The following is a 19,886-nucleotide window of genomic DNA, read 5'->3' as shown; positions in this document are numbered from 1 at the left end:
GAAGATAATGCTGGCTCCCGTACTGGCTCCGCACGATCGTCCAACAATCAAACTGTTCGTAAATATGACCGTCTATACCACTTGGGTCGTGTTAGTGTCGAATCTGTCTAATGGCTTCAAAAATATATGTATAATGTAAATACACATTCTTAACAAGTCTGTAAAAATTCTTTAGAATATAGTTAGATACTCTTACGCATGCTTAGCTAACCCTTTTGAGCCTAGGAAAACTGAGGAAAACATATTCTAATCGAAACGATTTTGCCAAAGAGTTCTTTTATTTAATGGTTTTTACTATGGGTGCAGACGCACGATAAAATATTTTTGAAAACTTGTTGGACAATCATGGGGAACCGGCATAACACTATTACAGTGGAATTGTTTTTTTTTGTTCAACCACAGAATTATTATTCCGAATGTTTTACTGCAAACTTTATTTGCACCTGTTCTTTTCCTCCTAGAATAATGTTAAAATTAATTTATTCAGTTTTTTTCCTCATGACAGAAATTGACTAGAATAGTAAAAATAAAAGGATTTGCGATGGGTTGCGGATGAAAATAAAACGTCGCTCGTTTATTATTCTTTGTTTATTAAACAAGAATGTAATCAAACTTAATATAGTAACTTAGATTTAACAATATAATGTTTCTCTGTACTCGTAAAACTTTGTTAAATTAAATATAAAAATAAGTTATTATAGACAGGTTCAGGTATTACGGGCAAGTTAGATGTTTTATTAAATAATTTTAATGACTATTTTAACCATTTCGTATTAGAATATCTACTTATAAAAATTGTGTTGCTAAAACGCGACTGCCCTGAAGGCTAGTTTTGGGTTAAGTTTTAAATATTGTATCTACTATAAAAATTGCTTAAAATATTTTTTTTATTCTTTTTGCTGTCTAGCGCCTTACTTTGTAAGACAACATTTAAGAAATAGGTAGGTACCTATGTGGGAGAGAACCGATGACAATGTATAACACCTGTAGAGACCTTCTGCATTTAATAAAGGACTATTATAGGTATTCATTACAAAGTAAAGTAAAGATATTATTATGATATTTTAGTTTTACTGGGTAAATAAATATTTAGGTAAGGGGTAGGTACGTCAGATAACCTTTTGAATGAACTTTTCTTGCCCAACTTTTTGTATATGCGTTATAAAAAAAAAAATCAACATTATACCAACACTTAGCACTACGATGTATTAAATTCATTGTCAATAGGTATCTACAAATACATAAAATATTTATTTACTCCGAGTTAAGGCACTGTTAAGACAAGACACTAGTTTCCACTCGAATATCCGAGAAAGTCATTTTAATTTTCACATTCATCATCCTAAAATATTGTAAGAGATAAAAGCATTGAGATTAGCTGTTGACGAGATTTTCGAATATTATGCAGTCAGTTTCGCAGTTGTCGGCTTATCGTCTGTAGGGAGCCTTACGGTACCGCCCTCTTTCCTCTTCGTCACGCACGTCTAAATAATGGCTGAACACCACTGCCCACAGGTAGAGGTACAGACCTGGAATTATAGAATGAATAGTTAGCCTCTCAGGTTAGCCTTATCTTATTTTCCTACAACAACAAACAATTAAACAATTCCGACAATAAACAATTAAAAATATTGTTCATTTATATTACAATAAAAAGATAGGTTAATTATTTATTATTCTTGATCATCTAATATGATATATTATAATGTTTCATTAAGACAATGGCTAAACAAACACAAAAATATATTTAGCCATTGTCTTATGCCCGTTTTCCCCAACAATCTCTTAACCTTTCCCTAAGTGTCACGGGGGGGAAGCCAGGGTATGGTCTTGGTGGGAATCGCTGGATGTGAGACCAGCATTACCTATAAAATGCCAAGAAACCATCTGCTGTGTTAGTGGTGGAACACCGAATTTGAGCAGAGCCCTGGCCAGTCCGAGTCACCAACGTCCCCGCCGTCCCTCCTGGGAACTGCTGCACCGCGCAATCGCGTGGCCACCACCACGAGGTGCAGCTGAGCTGAAGGTGCAGGGCGCAAGGCGAGTCTTCTGCGCCTCAAAACAGAACCAACTCATTAGGGAGGAAACCCGAGAAAAAACCCGAGCACGCCCACAGGCTCCAAGGTGGCAGCCCCACCAGTGGGCTAGGGTATAGTGGGCTAATCACTCGCTTACCTAAAACCAAAAGATTAAAGAAACTGAAACAGTGCAAAACCGGACCGATCAAACTACGACGACCTTTGGCATGAAAATACGGACACGAATTGCTTGTTGGAACGTGCGAACACTGAGCGAAGATAGCCGACTAGCCCAAGCAGAAACAGAAATGTTGCGATACAAACTGCAGATACTCGGTCTCAGCGAAGTGCGCAGAAACGGATTCGGTGAACTGAGAACGTCCAGGGGCCTTACATTTCTTTACTCCGGGAAGGAAGATAAAGAGGACGTACGTGAAAACGGCGTGGGATTCCTCCTTTCTGACGCTGCAAAGAAGAGCCTACTGGACTGGAAACCCATCTCAGAGAGAATCATCACAGCCCGGTTTAACAGCAAAGCCCGCAAGATAACCGTCGTTCAGTGCTATGCGCCTACAAACCCGGCATCAGAGGAAGACAAAGACGATTTCTATAGTGCACTCAACCTGACCTTGAAAAACATCCGCAAACAGGACATAGTAATCGTCATGGGAGACCTGAATGCCAAGGTTGGCACAGACAACGACGGCTGTCAAAGACACATGGGTACACACGGGATGGGAGTACGGAACGGGAACGGGGAGAGATTCTTGGAGTTCTGCCAGGACAACGACCTGACCATCGGAGGCACGCTTTTTATACATGGAGACCACCATAAGTATACATGGAACTCACCCGATGGAATCACTAAGAACCAAATCGACCACCTTGCCATCAGCTCCAAATGGCGCTCATCACTGCTCGACGTCCGCAACCGTCGTGGCGCGGATATCGACAGCGACCACCATCTAGTCGTAGCCGAGGTGCGGCTCAAAGTAGCGGTAGCTCGTGCTGCCAGCTCGACGTCCAGGGTAGGAAAAAGATTTGAGGTCAACAAGCTGCGGGACCCAGACATAACCGAAGCCTTTCGGTTAGAGCTGCGAAATCGCTTCTCCGTTCTCGAACCAGACTCCACTACTTCTGTCAACGCGGAGTGGAACCACATCAAAATGGCCTATACAGAGACCAGCTCCGTCGTTCTTGGACACAAAACATACGCTCGTGAGGACTGGATGTCACAACGAACCTGGAACCTCATTGAAGAAAGGCGCCAGCTCCACCTTCAACTTCTGACAACCAGCGACGTAGCAGTGCGCCAAGACCTGAAGCTGCAATACTCCCTGATACGCAGGAAAATCTACCGCAGTACTCGTCATGATCGACGAGTATGGGCTGACTCTATTGCGGATTGTGCACAACGCGCTGCTAACTCCGGCAATCTCAGGGAGATGTACAAGGCGACGAAGACCTTGGCCGGGAATCGGAACCAGAGGAAGAAGAAGCCCTTAAAAGATAAAGGAGGCCAGCTGATTGTGACATCGGAGGGACAGCTTCAACGCTGGCGGGAGCACTTCGAGGAAATCTTCCGAGTCCCAAGTGACCCCGTAACCACGGCCGTACCTGCTGCCAGCTTGCCCACATCAAACCTGGATATCGATGTGTCTCCTCCTACAGGGGAGGAGGTAATGAAGGCTATCCGTAGGCTAAAAAATGGGAAAGCCCCAGGAGTCGACCTCATCACAGCGGAAATGCTCAAAGCCGACATTACCACCGCAGCAAACGCACTGACTCCCCTTTTGCAGAACATCTGGTCAGCAGAAGAGTTACCTGATGACTGGAACAAAGGCCTTCTCATCACCGTACCCAAGAAAGGAGACCTCAGTGAATGTGGCAATTGGAGAGGCATCACTTTGCTCTCGACTCCTTCCAAGGTGCTCTGCCAGATCATCCTGGACAGGCTGTCGGGGGCCGTCGAGCCTCTTCTGCGTAAAGAGCAGGCTGGCTTCCGTCCCAACCGATCGTGCACGGACCAGATCAACACCTTGCGCATAATCCTCGAACAGGCATCAGAATGGCAGAGGGACATGTACTTGACCTTTGTGGACTTCGAAAAAGCCTTCGACACGCTGCGATGGAATTGCATCTGGGACCGGCTTCGTGAAATTGGAGTCCCCGAGAAGATCACGACCATAATTAAGGCCATCTACGGGAAATATTCTTGTAGGGTAACTCACGACGGCCTCGTCTCGGAGGACATACCGGTTCATGCGGGTGTACGCCAGGGGTGTCTCCTTTCGCCTCTCCTCTTCCTTGTTGTCCTTGATGGCATCATGCACCATACCACCAAGAACAAGCGCCGCGGCATAGAGTGGGGACTATCCAACGTCTTAGAAGATTTGGACTATGCCGACGACCTATGTCTATTGAGCCACACGCGAACCGACATGCAAGCCAAACTGGACGACCTGCAACGAGAGGCCATGGAGACGGGATTAAAAATTAACACCCGGAAGACCCAGGAAATGAGGTGCGGAGTGACGTGCTCATTACCGTTGCTTATCGGCACAGAGGGAGTGGAGAGGGTCCACAAGTTCACCTACCTCGGGAGTGTTGTGTCGGAAACAGGAGGGACCGAGGAGGACATCACGTCGAGGATCGCCAAAGGGAGAGCAACCTTCGCACAGCTCCGTCCTGTGTGGCAATCACGGAAGTTGACCAGGAGAGTTAAGCTCAAAATATTCCGGTCCAATGTCAAAACCGTATTGCTGTACGGATGCGAAACATGGAAGGCCACAAAAGACATCTCGCGTAAGCTCCAGGTCTTCGTCAATCGCTGCCTTCGTCGTATTCTCGGTATATACTGGCCCGAGAAAATCTCCAACATAGAACTGTGGGAACGCTGCGGGGAGACACCGATCGACCAGCAGATCAAACGCCGCAAGTGGAACTGGATCGGCCACACGCTCCGAAGGGACCCCGATCACATCCCGAGGCAAGCCCTAGACTGGAATCCCCAAGGGAAGCGGAAACGTGGCCGCCCTAAACAATCCTGGCGGCGGACGATCATTGCAGAGGCGGCGGCTATAGGCAGAACGTGGAGCGAAATAAAGCGCGAAGCTCAAGACCGAACGCGATGGCGGAGCACTGTGGATGCCCTCTGCCCCATCTAGGGGACATAGGACTCTAAGTCAAGTAAGTAAGTCAAGTGTCACTTAGAATAAGGGCTCCCCTACTACCTAATAAAGGTTACAAGGGACACTTAAACTTTGGTGAAAACGAAATTCGTATTATAATGATGAATGATGAATGATGATGAATCCCTAAATACTCTTAGGGGATCCCTAAATTTAGGTATTTGTTGGTGAAAATGAGCATATCTAATGCTTATATAGGTAAACTGTCGACTTACATAAATAGAATAGCCCGCCAATAAGAATGATTGTGGCTATGATGGTGTGATCTTCTTTATCGTCGAGATAGTAAGTTATGGAGGTGTGTAACACGCTGATAAGCAAGCCGATGGCCAGCACGATGCCCAGCACCACCCAGGGTAACATCAGCCATGATCGCCGCTGTGGAACAAAAAATGCAAGTTAGGGTGTGTCAGTAGTAGTAAGTATGGCGGGAAGGAGGAATGGTCGGTTCTTTTGCATTCATCACATAACAAAGAAGATAGTTTTGAAGAGTCCCTAGCCCTATCAGTCTATAAATAGGTTTTATTGGTTAGGTGTTTGTCATATAGGCTAAATGCAAATAGTTTGTCTATTTTACTATAAGTAGACATTCCTACTAATTGTAACAGTTTAATAACATGTTGTTGCGTTAAAAGAGTCAGCACGTGTCTGACTAAGTATCCCGCCTCTAGACTTAACTCATTGACAAGCAGGAAAATTAAGTTAACAAGAATTTTACTCAACAGTTAATAGAACTATGTTATGAATCATGTTCATTCAACAGATGTTACAATATTTAATAATACGTTGATTGCGTGAGCTTATTTTCAATAACAAAGCTCTTGCTTACTTAATTATTATTGGTCATGCATTGTTTTTCTTGCAGTGACGACTCACTGAAACTCATCTGAGCAGAATGTCATCATTTTTCACCGCCTTTCCAAAAAGGAGGTTTTTCTTCGAGATTTCAAGTGCTGTTTCATCGGCCTTTTGGTCCCTGCGTAACTATTGGGCATGGGTTTGTCTAAGTTGTGTTGTTACCTTTTACGGCTTAGATATGTATGAGGCAACACTCTGTTGATGGAAATTGACTCACAAATGGGTATAGTACTCAACTAGTGAAGTCTTATTGCCTACAAGAATATCCTACAGTTATAGGTACTACGTCCGAATTTTTTCTAGAGCTTTCTATGACTTACCGAAAACGACGTCTTTTGGGAGCATGCAATTTGAACAATACCGTTAGTCTTCCTTCAATTATTCACGTTTGTCCTAGACTAGCTACGTTAGGTAAGTAGACAGATTTGAAATTAATTAAAAGGAAAGAGTTTACTCACTTTATGTACGGCTATCATAAGTAGTGTGCATATCAGTATGGTGAAGCACAAGTTTATAGTTAATATTATTCTCGGAACTGAAAAAGAAAATAAACATCTTATTAAAATCAGGATTTATAAAGCAATATTGCTTTAGGTTCGCGTAGAGCTCGACCCTCGTCATTTTGTTCTCCATGGCACGACACGATGTAATAATACAAGTAATTATAAATTAATCTTTGATTGACTGTGACTAAACTCAGTAATAAACCGAACTAATCAATTACTAGGGGATTTTGTAGTGGATGCGTCAACTTCAAGGGCGGATCCACCGTTGTGGGCACAATGGGCATGCCCACAACCTTAATAGACTTGTGACGTCACACTTTTACGGTTTTTTGAAATCGATAGGCTGATGATAACACAAGGGATAAAATAAGACTTTTTTTTGTTGCATTTAGATAATTTTATGACTGTTGTTTACTAATTCGAGGTCACCATATTTTTTTTTAACAGCTTTAGTTTTTGAGGTACTTTACTTTTGTATCCCAAAACTCAAAAAAATTCTCGCTCGCTACGCTCGCGGCTTCTTCACTTTGCGGTGTCTTGAGTCCAATGTCGAAAACGTTCGATTAGTTTAAGTTAAAATTGAAAGTAGAAAAGGATAGCACCCCCATAACCACCACTTTCTGGTTAAGAAGAAGCGGTGAAGAACAAACTTTCGAGCAACACAGCTGTCTATTACAATAAAATTGTTATTATTTACAATTGGCACTATTTTACATTTTTTTTTGTTGTTTAGGTACTGTTTTGTTCCAAAACTCAACAAATTTCGCCTTCGCCTTCGCCGCCTCAACAAATTGGCCTTTTCACTTAGCACTGGCTTTTTTTTACTTGTTTGGGTGATTTCGTGTCCCAAGACTCCAAAATTTTGTGCTCGCTACGCTCACAGCTTCTTAATTTCATAGTACTTTTTTTATAATTTCTTTAGGTAATTTGTGGCACAAAACTCAATAATTTCGCGCTCGCTTCGCTCGCGCAACTTTATATGGTTATGGTAGGCGTCTTCGCTTTTGGTTTTATTACTTGGTAACTACAACAAAATCTAAAAATTTTCCGGCTTTCCATACATAGGGAGCACCCCTATGTATGGAAAGATTGTGGTTTTTTTTTTCGCGAGCGTTAGCAATGATTGCACCCGGTACATAAGCTAAAGACGGAACTGATAATGAGCATAATATGCGTTTAGATTAGGGCATGCAATACCGGTTTACCGGTTTCGTTTTTACCGGTAAATCGCCCATTTTCACGAGTTTTAAATTACCGGTAAAAATAATACATAACCGGTAATTTACCGGTTTTTACGTTTTTCTGATAAAATATAGCAATTGTTCATTTAACGTCAAATCTTCATTATGTAGCCTGAAAATAATGTAATGTTGCATACATTGCTTGTTGTAAGGGTGTTAAAGTTGCTGTTTTTTAGGAAAGTAAACTTATGTGACTCCCTAACTATCTCTAGGTTAGGTACAAATCTTCTTTCTCATCTTAATTTATAATATCTAAACAAATTGTATTCATTCGGTTATTCTGATTTTCCTCTGAAAAAATGTAGCTTATGCTTATTTGACCTACTCTATGACCTTACTGCAAGGGCTTTTACTTCACCACCGTGCGGAGAGCTCCGAGGACACAGTGGAGCACACAGTCCAGATGTGCACTGCCTTGGAAGGGTAACGCCGTGTCGTCACCGAGGCAATAGGCAGCGGCGACGTCTCGCGTCCAGCCTTGGTTCAAGCCATGGTCCGGAGCGAGAAGGAATGGGAAGCCGTCGCCTCCTTCTGTTAAGCAGTCACGCTCGAGAAGGAGACGGCGGAGCGACTGCGAGTTCGCACCTCTCATCCAGGAAGACACCACGTCGAGAGACGACTCCCGGCCACCGTAGGCGTCGGTCTGTGGGCGGTGAGTTCGGGTGGCTCATCGTTCCTCCGTCTGCATAGATAACAGACCCGTGTCGGCGGCGCGCATTGTTCCACGCGCTCCTCAAGAAGATGTCATCAAATCCAGTGGGGCCCAGCAGGGCCAAGGCCTGCCGGGGCTGCGGGATTGTTCGAAAGAGTTACCGCGACCCTGGTCCATAAAATGTCTACTAAGAAATATGGGTTTTAGAAAGAAAGAGTCTGTCATTTGATGATTTACCAGAAAAAAGGGCTTTCACTTCAATGAAAAAAAAATATATATTTTTTCACGGTAATTCTTAGCCCATCTTGTGACGGGGTCCGCATTCCGTATCTTCTTTTTCGGCTTCGCTCTCTATCCTCCTGGATAGACATCTTCCTCTTCGAAGTCGAAGAGTTCGACTACCCAATCTTATTGTTATAATATCACATTTAAAAAAATACAAAAATTACCGTTTTACCGGTTTACCGGTAAAAATATTTTTATTACCGAATTTTTACCGGTGTATTTTATTTTACCGAAATTGCATGCCCTAGTTTAGATATATTCCTAAAAAAATAAAAAATAAATGAGTCATACATAAGGTAAAAGTTGAGAAGTGTACCAAATGCGTCAAACCCATACATTGGCTTACTGGCTACTAGAAAAAAAGAAAACAATATAAGGTATTGATTGAAATATTGAAATATCGGATCGAAACTGACTTTTTATTTTTTTAAATCGGGTCCGACTTCCTCCTACGTTTATTTTCATTCCTAATGCCAAAGTCCTGATGCTCAGAAAAAAGGAAATAGTTTAATTCAAAAGTTCATAAACGACTTTCATGATTGTTAATGAGCATGTTCATGCTCCGACTCGTACTTAGTAGCCGATTTTCTAGTAGCTGTGACCACAACCTTTTTTGAGGGCTGGATCCGCGCTTGGTCAACTTCAACTTACTATTAGGTGGGCCATACCTGAACTATGTACATACTGGCAGTTACCATACCACGCCCTACAGCGCAGTGGCCAAAATGCATAAAATATCTCTATTATAATCTATACTAGCATATCTGCAAGCTGTTTGATTCGCATTACGTGGGAACTACTTTAGTACTAAGACAAAAAAGGCGCCTAGGTTTCCTCCATAAATAGACTATCTTACACTGAAAGAATTTCTCAAATCGGACAAGTACTTCCTGAGATTGACGTGTTAGGTTTATAATAGTAGTGTGGTTTGGTAGATACTTACTGTCTAAATCTGAAAGTTTCCTATCGAAGTCTTCATCAAAGATGAATGTGCTGAATGTGATTCTGTGTCTCTTGACGACCCATACTATGATGATTGTGGCAATAGAGAGAATGATCCCGAGGATGGCAGTGATGAGCGTGCCAGTTCGAGTGGAGGCACAACAACAACACTTCTGTAATCGCTTCATGGTGTCTGGTTTATGTCTCGTCAAGTCCCAAAGTGTCTGGAATCCGTCTCACCGCTTCATGACTGCAACAAAGTAATTAGAATTATGTAGCTCTTTGATAAGGAGTTTGCGTGGCAGATTAATCTTAGTTCAACAAAGACGTTTTCTACATAACATCATGACATGTTTTAAGTGTGTACATTAGAACTAAGTAGTAAATAAATACTAAGTTTACATTGTTACAAATAGGGATTTAAGAAGGCACCTAAAGAATATTCTCATCATCTTCCTAGTTCCTAATTCTTGCTAAGATCTGAAAAAGGACCTGTATTTACCTATTCATTTGCTTCGCGTTACATAACATCAATATGCAAATTTTAATTACCTTTGTAAATGTTCATTGCGTTCATAAAACTAGCTACAAAAGTGGTGTTATCTTTATCGCAGTGATTGTGTTTTATAAATGAAGCTAACTAGCTGCATACCTACTCGCTAGATGTGGGCGTTCGTCATTGCCCTGACCCGTTACTTCCGCGTCGCCATTGACTTTTAGTGATATCTTGCGGTTCTACAAGTTTTGGGATATCGTTAATATTAGATAACAGTCGAGTCTATCTCATTGATATGCCTGATGTTGCACCATCGCGCATAAATTTCAACAATTTTGTTTTTGGCCACTCAGGAATGCACGACACCTATGTTTGCATGTATAAGAAGATTTTGCTAATATGTACTTTATTCCTGTTAAATGTACGATAGCAATGATGACGGCTGCGGGAGCAATTATCAAAAACAAACACTTCAGCATTAAGAAAACAAAAAAAGAAGGAACTTTAATGCGTTTCAAAATGCTTTAATATTTTTATGACGTGAGAAGACAAATATCGATGCTTTGCTATCCGACCGAGTAGAAAGCCATAAAAACATTGCATCACCGTCACCGTAGCGACTTCCGTTCAAAGTCGGCCAAAGTGCGACACCGCTGTTATCGGTTCCTCAAAGTTCGGCAGGGCTATTTCTGATGCGGGGACACGTGCCTGCTCATTAAGACGATCAGCACCGTGCCTCGACCGGCTATTATGCTATTTTTTACATAAAAACAGCTTGGTAGATGGCAGATGTGGAAAACGCAAATGATATATTATGCTCTATAGTGAACGATAGACGATAGAAGAACGAGAAAATATATAGGTTTCATTCTTGAATCAGAGTTATGGAGAGGTTTACGAACGAATAGCGGGCTTAAGTACCGAGCATACTTTTTTAGTTGGTAATGAGTTATTTTGGTTGCAGAATAGCTGCAACTAGTTGCTGAGCGGTCTTTCCAGACTTCTTTTCATATAAGCCAAATATAAAAGTTTAAACGTAAGCGAAATACTATCTTATCGCCAATTAGCGTCAAGAAGATTAGATGTAGAAAAAGCTCTTGATGGCAGCTTCCTGCTCAACTGGTTTAGAAACACTCCAATTTAAATGTCTGTAGGTAAATGTATTTTTTTTATTGTGTAACACTGCCGGTGAATATCAAAGCGGTGTAACCAATTTCCCAGGGCGTGCATTAAAAATTTCGCAATAGCGATCCATTTTGATTGACTGCAGTAACGTTGTGATCCAGAATTAGATGTGTTGCCCAACAGGTACCAAATCAATTGTGGATCACGCTTAGTAGTTCGATTACGTATTTATGAACTCTGATGGATTGGTATATTGTGACCAGCGGATGTTTTGCTCCCTTTTGATTTAGGCAATCGATCAACCGTAAGTGCGTATTATGAGACTAATATGATATGATGCATGAGACTACTTTCGGATATTTAAAAGAAACTTGTTATTTCTTCTCTTTGAAAACATTTCAGTAGAATAGTTATTATAAGCATTCGTTCTGGCTTGTTGAATGCGTTCAATTTGTTAACAACCTTACTGCTTTTATCGGCCGGATTGAAACGGATTTACAAATAGTATGTAATGGGTGGGATGACGATAACCCTCGCTCCATTATCGCTGGCATTGGCCTGACCCAGTTCGCAGATCGGCCCCATTAGAACAAATGCCTCGCCTATACAGCTACAGCTAGTCTATGGGACACACCTAGACATTTTACACCCCATTACCATTTGCAATGTTTAACTTCGAAAGCTTTTACTGGGAAGTCAATCTCATTACTTCTGTGATATATGTGTAGCAGACGAATGATTGAATGGTGTTCAATCAAAAGGCCAGCTGTTTGATTAAAATGCTATTTCAGCAATGACTACGACGTATGCTTTACCACAGGATACCTAGCTAGGCTAGAGTATGGACCTCGATTCAAGGGAACTATCTAATCTGCAGAATCTATTCACCTCATCATCGCCTAAGGGAAATTATTTGAGACCCAGAACTCATCAATATTGTTACACAAATTCAACTATGGGTATCAAAATATCTATCTAATTTAAAAGATGTTTTGTTGGTATGAATTTAAATAGACAACAGTGGGTTATTAATCATAGTTTCCGCGTGAGGCGCGGCGTAGTAGGCGGCAAGGCATATTACCTCCTATCTATGGAGTATCTACATTCTTGTCTTTGTCAGGGGCATTGCGTAATATGTAATACGGATACCGTAGTAGATGTCATATCATCTACTGTTGTTTGAAGTACGGCACCGTATCCAAACCAAACTCGTTTGATGTTTGCTACAACATTCACCAGTCGGAAGAGTCAGCAGAAAAAAGTATTTAATGTAAATTAAAAAGCTACGTTTTACATTAAAATTTATGCTTTACTATAAAGTAGGTACTTGTATCTACTATGACCAAAGTGAGTTGTTACCATATAAAATGGTTCGCAGTACCTGTCGTCTACCTAAGGAAGTTATAGCACAGATCTACATATGGATTACAAAGTTATGGTTATGGTTTGTTTTCTCTCCATGTTGAGATTTATTGGTGCATTAGATTACTAATCCTTGTACTTTTATAGAGTTGTAATGCCTCGTGAGCCGTGAACGTTGTTTCTTTGTTACATGGAGTACTGTAGATACTACTTATAGCTTTGTTTATATTGATGTTCAAGAAGGATGAAGCTACCGACTAATGACTCCTTTCCTGTCACAGTTGGCTTCAATTGTATTAAGAGGCAATTTTGAAGTCATTATGGACGAGCAATAAAATTTATGAACTTATCTACTATGGTTCGTGGATTTGCCAAAAACTAAAAAATAATGGGGAATTCAGGCGTTCCTTTCGACTTTCAGTAAAGAAAGTAAGAGTAACAACCAATAGTTATATAAGTGCATCATGAGATTGAACTGTGATATGTAATAATTTCTCCTAATAATATCGATTATCATTTTTTTTAAGTACCTAAAAGTAAACTATTAATTAGATCAACGATGCCTTCAGGTGAGGATTTGCTTACCCGTTTGCCAATTCAGCAGGCAGTATTGGACTTATCACTGAAAATTATTTATATCTTGATTCTGCTCAAGCCATTGATTGTTTGTAACCCAGTTTCATCTTCTGAATCAGTCTGTCAAAATAGACTTGTAGTATGCACATAAATATATAGCACGGCTATATACACGCTATCGAAAGTTTTGGCAAGCGGAGTGCGTTCTTGACAAGGTATCGGTCATTAAACACTTGCAAGGCCGGCCTTATAGTGGCGCTTTCTGTGTCATTGTCACCACAGGGGACGCCTTGAATTTTACTGGAATCATAAAGTGCTGAAACATTTTGTAAATAAAATCTTATGTCATGGCATCAGTCATATTCCATACAATGAACCACTAACCTTCATATTCATATTATTTATTGCGTTCCACAAGTTTCACATGGTGTTACAATAAGCTTACAGCTACGTACATGTGTGGACCCTGTTAGGGCACAGCAACATTGGGCATTTAATGCCAGTACATTAAAAAATACTTAAAACTAAAGTTCAAAAGTTATAACCAAAAAAGAACTCAATATATGATATGCTTCACACGCCGACTGTACTATCAACGCTTATTAACCATACAAAACGTTAATAACGAGATCCACTTACAGCTGTTCACATACCGTATCATCTAATACTATCACGCTCCCAATTCACTTAATCGATGTTAAGTAACGCAATCAAGAGCCATTGCAAGCATCTGTATGCAATTGATCCGGGCATTCCACTCGGTGCCCACAAGTCCCAGATGCGTGCTCCCGATTAAAACGCCCATACGCTCCGTAATCTCTGGTATCTATTTACTGTTAGATTGATATTGACACGACATCACGAAGCTCCCGGTCTTGTGTAGTTGTCTTGTGATGTTGTTTTGGATTTACGCATTTGAAAGTCGTTACGCAGACAAATGTATAGCTACATTTTTGTTCTTCAATTGTTTATTTTTATATCAATGATGATATTCTGCGTAGGTACCATTATAGCATCTATGTGTACTTAGCTATAAAGTCAGTTAGCTAGCCAGTCTGTCTGACTTATAATACATATTAATGCAGTTTAAATAAATACGGTTTTAGAAGGTCACACGAGTACCAGTCAGTAGAGCAAAGTCAGTGTCATTAACTAATTAACATGGGGCCTTGCTTCTGCGCCGCTGTACGCACACTAATCCAATGTGTGAAGATAAACATTACACATGTGTGTGTCATCAATGCACCATTCAACAAAATTGTCTTCCTGTACTTTTTATTACGCTCTACTTCCAGTTACTGTGTACTATGTTGAAGATATGAATAGGTAGTTACCGAAACTATGAATACCGACCTACTTTCTCGTTATCTGTGACTTAAACGACTTAAAAGTTACCCAATCTTAAAGTCCGTTGTTTACATTCATTGCACTACAATGGAAAGACAAATACGGATATTCTCGGAGTCGATTATGTAAGGATAAGATAGTAACAGAGGTCCGCGGACACACCGTGTCACCGACGACAAGCGCGGTTTGCCTCGCTTTGGCCAGAGACGCGTGTGCGAAGGCCAGCGCACGCGCAACCACAGAAGGTAGCGTGACGTCACTGCGTTCACGTCGTGTGACGCTCACTCATTTGTACAAGAATGTAAATCGTAAACAATGAATCCTCTACAAACTAACAAAGGCGTCGGTATCTTTTATTGTAGGGTCTTTCTCACACAGTCATCAAAAGAAATGATTTTTTTCTGGGTCTCACATGAAGAGAAATGTTACAAGCAATAATTTTAGAGTAAGGTACTAAATGATGTGAGCTCAAATAAGTTTTTTAAGAGCAGGTTTACATATGAATAAGAATAAATCCCTTTCCTTTTTACCTGGTTTCGTGGAAACTATGATCGAGCTGTATATTTTAGGGATAGAGGTCTTTTAAAAATTCTGTGGTACCTGTAGGAACAAATAGTAGTCTTGTTGGATACTATTTGCCCTAATACCCTAAGAGCCCTAAGACAGGGTTCATCCAATAACAGGAGGCTTTCAGAGGTCTAAAAGCTTAAAAAAACACAGTTTTCGTAAATTGCGACGCATAGCTTTTAGATGCTAATAATGGTGCTAGAATTAGTTCTAGTTCCTCTAGCTAGATAGATGTTCGTTAGACTTGTGTACAGTATGTTTGATCTTAGTTTAATGTGAACAACTATAAATACTACGGAGTGAGTAACAAGGTTCTGATAGTTGCAACCACAATGTCAGTGTCAAGCTTGGTTTGTAGATTACGATTCGTCGAAACAGTGAACTCACGCAAAAACTATATATGGTCATAGACCTCAGCGATACTGACGGAGACCAAGGTTAACAACTATTGACTACTGATTTAATAAAAAATCTATAAACATTTCAACTCACTTCTGGCTATCGTAAAGTTATTCTATGAAAAACAGGCCACCGAGGCGGAATGAAGTAGGTACCTAAGCATGTTGTTTTTTTTTTTCTTTTTGTTCTGAGTAAATGTCAACGTGACTCCTTTACTGAGGCACTGCGTGCCTATGACCCTCAGTTTTACCCACTATTCATTACTTGGTCAAGGTTTGGTTTTGAGTGACGTCATGCTTAGTAATGATGTTTACCTCGTCTGGTCTAGGTACAAGTCAGTCATACCAGCGTCATTTACAATAACATTAGTACTATACTGCAAAAACACTTTATATAGCTGACCCTGTGTCGCCTTCCACATAGAATCTTAAATCGACATAAAATACTTGACGTGGATGACATCACCCAAAACACCAGTGTTATAGCGATGTGTAATACAATATGCATCAGAAATGACTCATGCACACAATGTTACGATATTATAAACTGCTGATTCCACAAACTCCATTGCTGGATGGAAATGATATTCGTGGGGATGAATAACAAAGCATTTCTATTACGTGTTTCTTAAGTTGAACATCGACGGACGTTAATCACCACTACCACTACAGGTTCATTGACTTTTAGTAATTCTAATTTGATGACCAAATTAGGTTACAGTTCATGTATCTTTCATTTGGAATGTTGATACGCGCCGTTGTTCCAGATCAACGATAATTATTCAAAACGATTCGTCACTCAGCAAACAATCCAAGAAGGTTCAACGTTACAAAATCCTTTTGTATCAATTCCGTAGGTGTTAGTTTCGGCAGGTAATTGATGTTAATTGTGAGAATCATAGAGGTATAACGAAGAAGGTACATAGCTACGTGGGCTACCGTCTAGTTCTCATGCAGTTGTTAAGTGGAAAGTAGGGAAAATGAGGATAAATTACGGACGGGCTCTCATGGCATGTTAGTACTACCATATGCAGAGGCTCCATATATGGAAGGAGTCGGGAACATAGAGACGTGTTCTCACGTACATCAAGAATGTCACAACCGCTCGTACCGTTTTCCATTTGATACCGGTATTGACACAACTGTTTTCCCAAGAATATTAATGAAAAGTAGTTCAGATAACAAAAGTCGTGGTCGCCTAGTGGGTAAAGAACCAACCTCTCGAGTATGAAGGCGTGGGTTCGATTCCAGGTCAGGCAAGTACCAATGCAACTTTTCTAAGTTTGTATGTACTTTCTAAGTATATCTTAGACACCAATGGCTGATATAAAGGTGAAGGAAAACATCTTGAGGAAACCTGGACTATAAAGTCTGTAATCACCAACCCGCATTGAGCAAGCGTGGTGATTAATGCTCAATCCTTCTCCATGTGAGAGGAGGCCTGTGCCCAGCAGTGGGACGATAAAAAGGCTGTAACAGTTCAGATAAACGTTCTGTATTTCAGACAAAAGCGTTTTATTGACAAAAGGAACCTTATAAAGTTTTTTATTTCGCGTCAGATTTTTTGCTACACACAGAGTTTCTTACCTACATAGGTAGCTCTGGAATGGTTTTTATAAATACTTTGACGATAAAGTCTTTGGTTTGACGCAACGGTACGCATGTCTGAACTACTGAGCTATCACTATGGAATTCCGCTTCGTTTATATATCCCCACATGTTTCCGTTTTCATGGTTTTCGTAACAGAATACTGTGCCGTGCTAAAATATGGTTTTATGGTGCTATTTAACTGTCGTTAACGTGATACAGTTACTTTGTATTTAGCTTTGGTCATTCGTTACTGTCCTTTTGACGCTTTTTGTTTCATCTTAAGTATATTTTGTCTAACGGAATCTTTTGATATTTGCTCTCTTTCGAAGCAGGCTAATTAAGATTAATATTTAAACCCTAGTTATACTCGATGTTAACAAACACCGTGCCTTATGTTATTTTAGGAAGATAGGTAATCACATTTCTCAATATATCAAAGAGAAATACTGCATACTAAATGCAAGCCAGTTGTTTACACGGCCTTAAAGGCACCTTGATAACCTGATACAAGGAAAGCTACTGGAAATACGCAGATAATAATATAATTTACCTAGTTATGTTCTAGATAAAAAATCATCCAAGCCTTAAGTTTTACAGGTTATTCACACTCAGATAAGTCAGGCAATTTTTAAGTCTACATTCAACATCATTTTAATGCTTTTACATACTTATACTGATACACATAGAGGGTAAATGTGAGAGTAGAAATCAACTAAGGAATAATTTTTAAGTACCCCACTTTTTCCCTTCTGGAGCTCTGACCGCGGAAACTCTTTCAAATAATCTCTATTAAGCCCCGGCAAGCTTCAGCAGCTTGAAAATCCCTTAGGACTGAAGCCTGAGACTCTCTAAGGGCTGAAACCTGCAAGTCCCTTAGGGTTGCTGACTGCCCTTTGAGAGCCTTAAACCCTAGTCTTTTCTCCTCCGTGCTTAAACCTATCTAAATCTTTTTTACTTTCAAAGTATACCAGTGCAGTTCAAAGATTGCACGCCAACGCCGTTAATGAACGTACATAAGTATTTCGTGCCATTATTTAATCGATGATCTAACATTTATTACAGAACTATTTTGCGATTGTACATTCATCCTTTAATAGCGTACTAAAATTAAATTTGATCCATGAACAAATTGTGCTACATGTTGGGGACTAAGTGACTTTAAATTACGCTGTGCGGTGGATATGAATGACATCATACTCAAATTCTGTTCTTATATTAGCGCAGTGAGAATATCTGTCTGTACAATATTTGAATTAAAACTTAGTAAGTAACGGTGGTTGAGAATACATTTGGTAATGTTAGATAACCATCTCCATCAACTTATATGACGGGGTTTTATCGAATTCATCGACACGTGCGTTCTGAAGTCGGTAGGTTTAATGTTCTTTTGCGCAGTTTATAAAGTCTCGTCATAACAATGTGCATTATTTGTATAAGCGATAAGGCTTGTTTCACTGTTACAGTATGTAAGTATAGATGTTTGAACAAAATATTCGCATTTATGTCTAGAATGATTATGGATTTGGTACCTAGGTAGATCAATATTTTAACCTGGTCATTCCAAAGTTTCCAGTCTTTCTTAACTTGCTCAACATGCTTTGTTTACTAGTTAAATATATGGAAGACGTCTTTTAATTTACGTTGACTGATCACAATGTGTATAAATCTTGTTTCAAATAGAGACGACGTCAATGAATACTAATTAGTATTCATAGAATATTTCATTCTAAATTAGGTAGGTACTTATCAAAACCCGTTTTGAAATTGTGCACGTAATATGGATCGTTTTAAATTATGACGAATATTTAATATGTTAAAGGAAAACATCAAATTGCTACCTAAATGTTTACTTACCTACCTACAGCCCAAATGTTACCATATATTTTTTATTTTCCTGTCGGTTTTAAATTCAAGTATTTTTTTGTATTTGCCTTGGATTTGAAATAAGGTGTAACTATGTTATTAAGTAGGTACTTTGTATTATTTACTTAAATGCTTATTCTAGTATGTTTTCAGAGGGATTACAAACCTACTTCTCGTTGAAAAGTTTAGTCTGTTGCGGCTGTGTTTGTTATTATTATTTTAAAGAATGACGTCTACTTGTAAATCTCTATATAAACGTAGGCGAATGGTGCGTAAAGACTGAAATTTTAAAAATAACTTGCGACTCACACTGTTCAAGGTAAGGACGTAGCGTAACCTAAATATATTCTAAAACAAAATCAAGGCCTTTACCACACACATCGAAAGCATTAAATATGATGTTAATAATCGGAAATAAAAAGAAACACTTAAGGTTATTTTTATAAATGACGCTATATTTACCTTGGTCAGTATATCACGTTCAAACAAATAAATTAAATCACTGGTTATCACTGTTTACACTCGCTAATCACTTGGACAATGTGAATGATCACGGGTATCGGTCGGGAGTAATGCGTTTGTTCGCGGCAGTACGCGATGTGACCGTGCGCTCGCCAGAGATCGTCTGAAGGAGCCGCGACTGTACCGCCGCCGGCCACCCGGCTGACGCTGACGCACCGTGATGATGACAGCGCTAATCATACTGCAGCCGTCTTCTAGGATTGGATTCATTGATTTAAGCTTTATTAATAAATTCAATAAAATTTGTATTTACATTCTCTCGCTTAAATAATTTGAATAACCCTCAGCGGTTTTAAAGACACCATGACTACATAAAATAAGTCTTTAGGCCATTTTAAATATAAAT

The 19,886-nt window shown here is 40.0% G+C and overlaps 1 protein-coding gene across 2 annotated transcripts; it reads right to left on the bottom strand.

The window, feature by feature from the left end:
- Positions 1 to 573: 573 nt before the first annotated feature.
- On the bottom strand, positions 574 to 19,664 carry LOC124633243. 2 transcript variants are annotated; one of them, XM_047168413.1, is made up of 5 exons: positions 19,481 to 19,664; positions 9,695 to 9,943; positions 6,526 to 6,602; positions 5,425 to 5,587; positions 574 to 1,529 (listed from the first exon to the last, which is right to left on the bottom strand). In XM_047168413.1, the coding sequence occupies exons 2-5, from the start codon at positions 9,879 to 9,881 to the stop codon at positions 1,429 to 1,431; spliced, it is 528 nt and encodes a 175-aa protein (XP_047024369.1). In that variant the 5' UTR covers positions 9,882 to 9,943; positions 19,481 to 19,664; the 3' UTR covers positions 574 to 1,428. The 2 variants fall into 2 exon arrangements, with proteins under 2 accessions (XP_047024369.1, XP_047024370.1); XM_047168414.1 differs by lacking the exon at positions 19,481 to 19,664 and adding an exon at positions 13,262 to 13,400.
- Between the last annotated feature and the right edge of the window lie 222 nt (positions 19,665 to 19,886).

The sequence above is a fragment of the Helicoverpa zea genome, chromosome 9 (assembly GCF_022581195.2).
Source record: "Helicoverpa zea isolate HzStark_Cry1AcR chromosome 9, ilHelZeax1.1, whole genome shotgun sequence".
Classification (NCBI taxonomy): Eukaryota; Metazoa; Arthropoda; class Insecta; order Lepidoptera; family Noctuidae; genus Helicoverpa; species Helicoverpa zea.
Note: the sequence above shows the minus strand (reverse complement) of the source record. Positions and strands in the feature narration are given on the sequence as shown.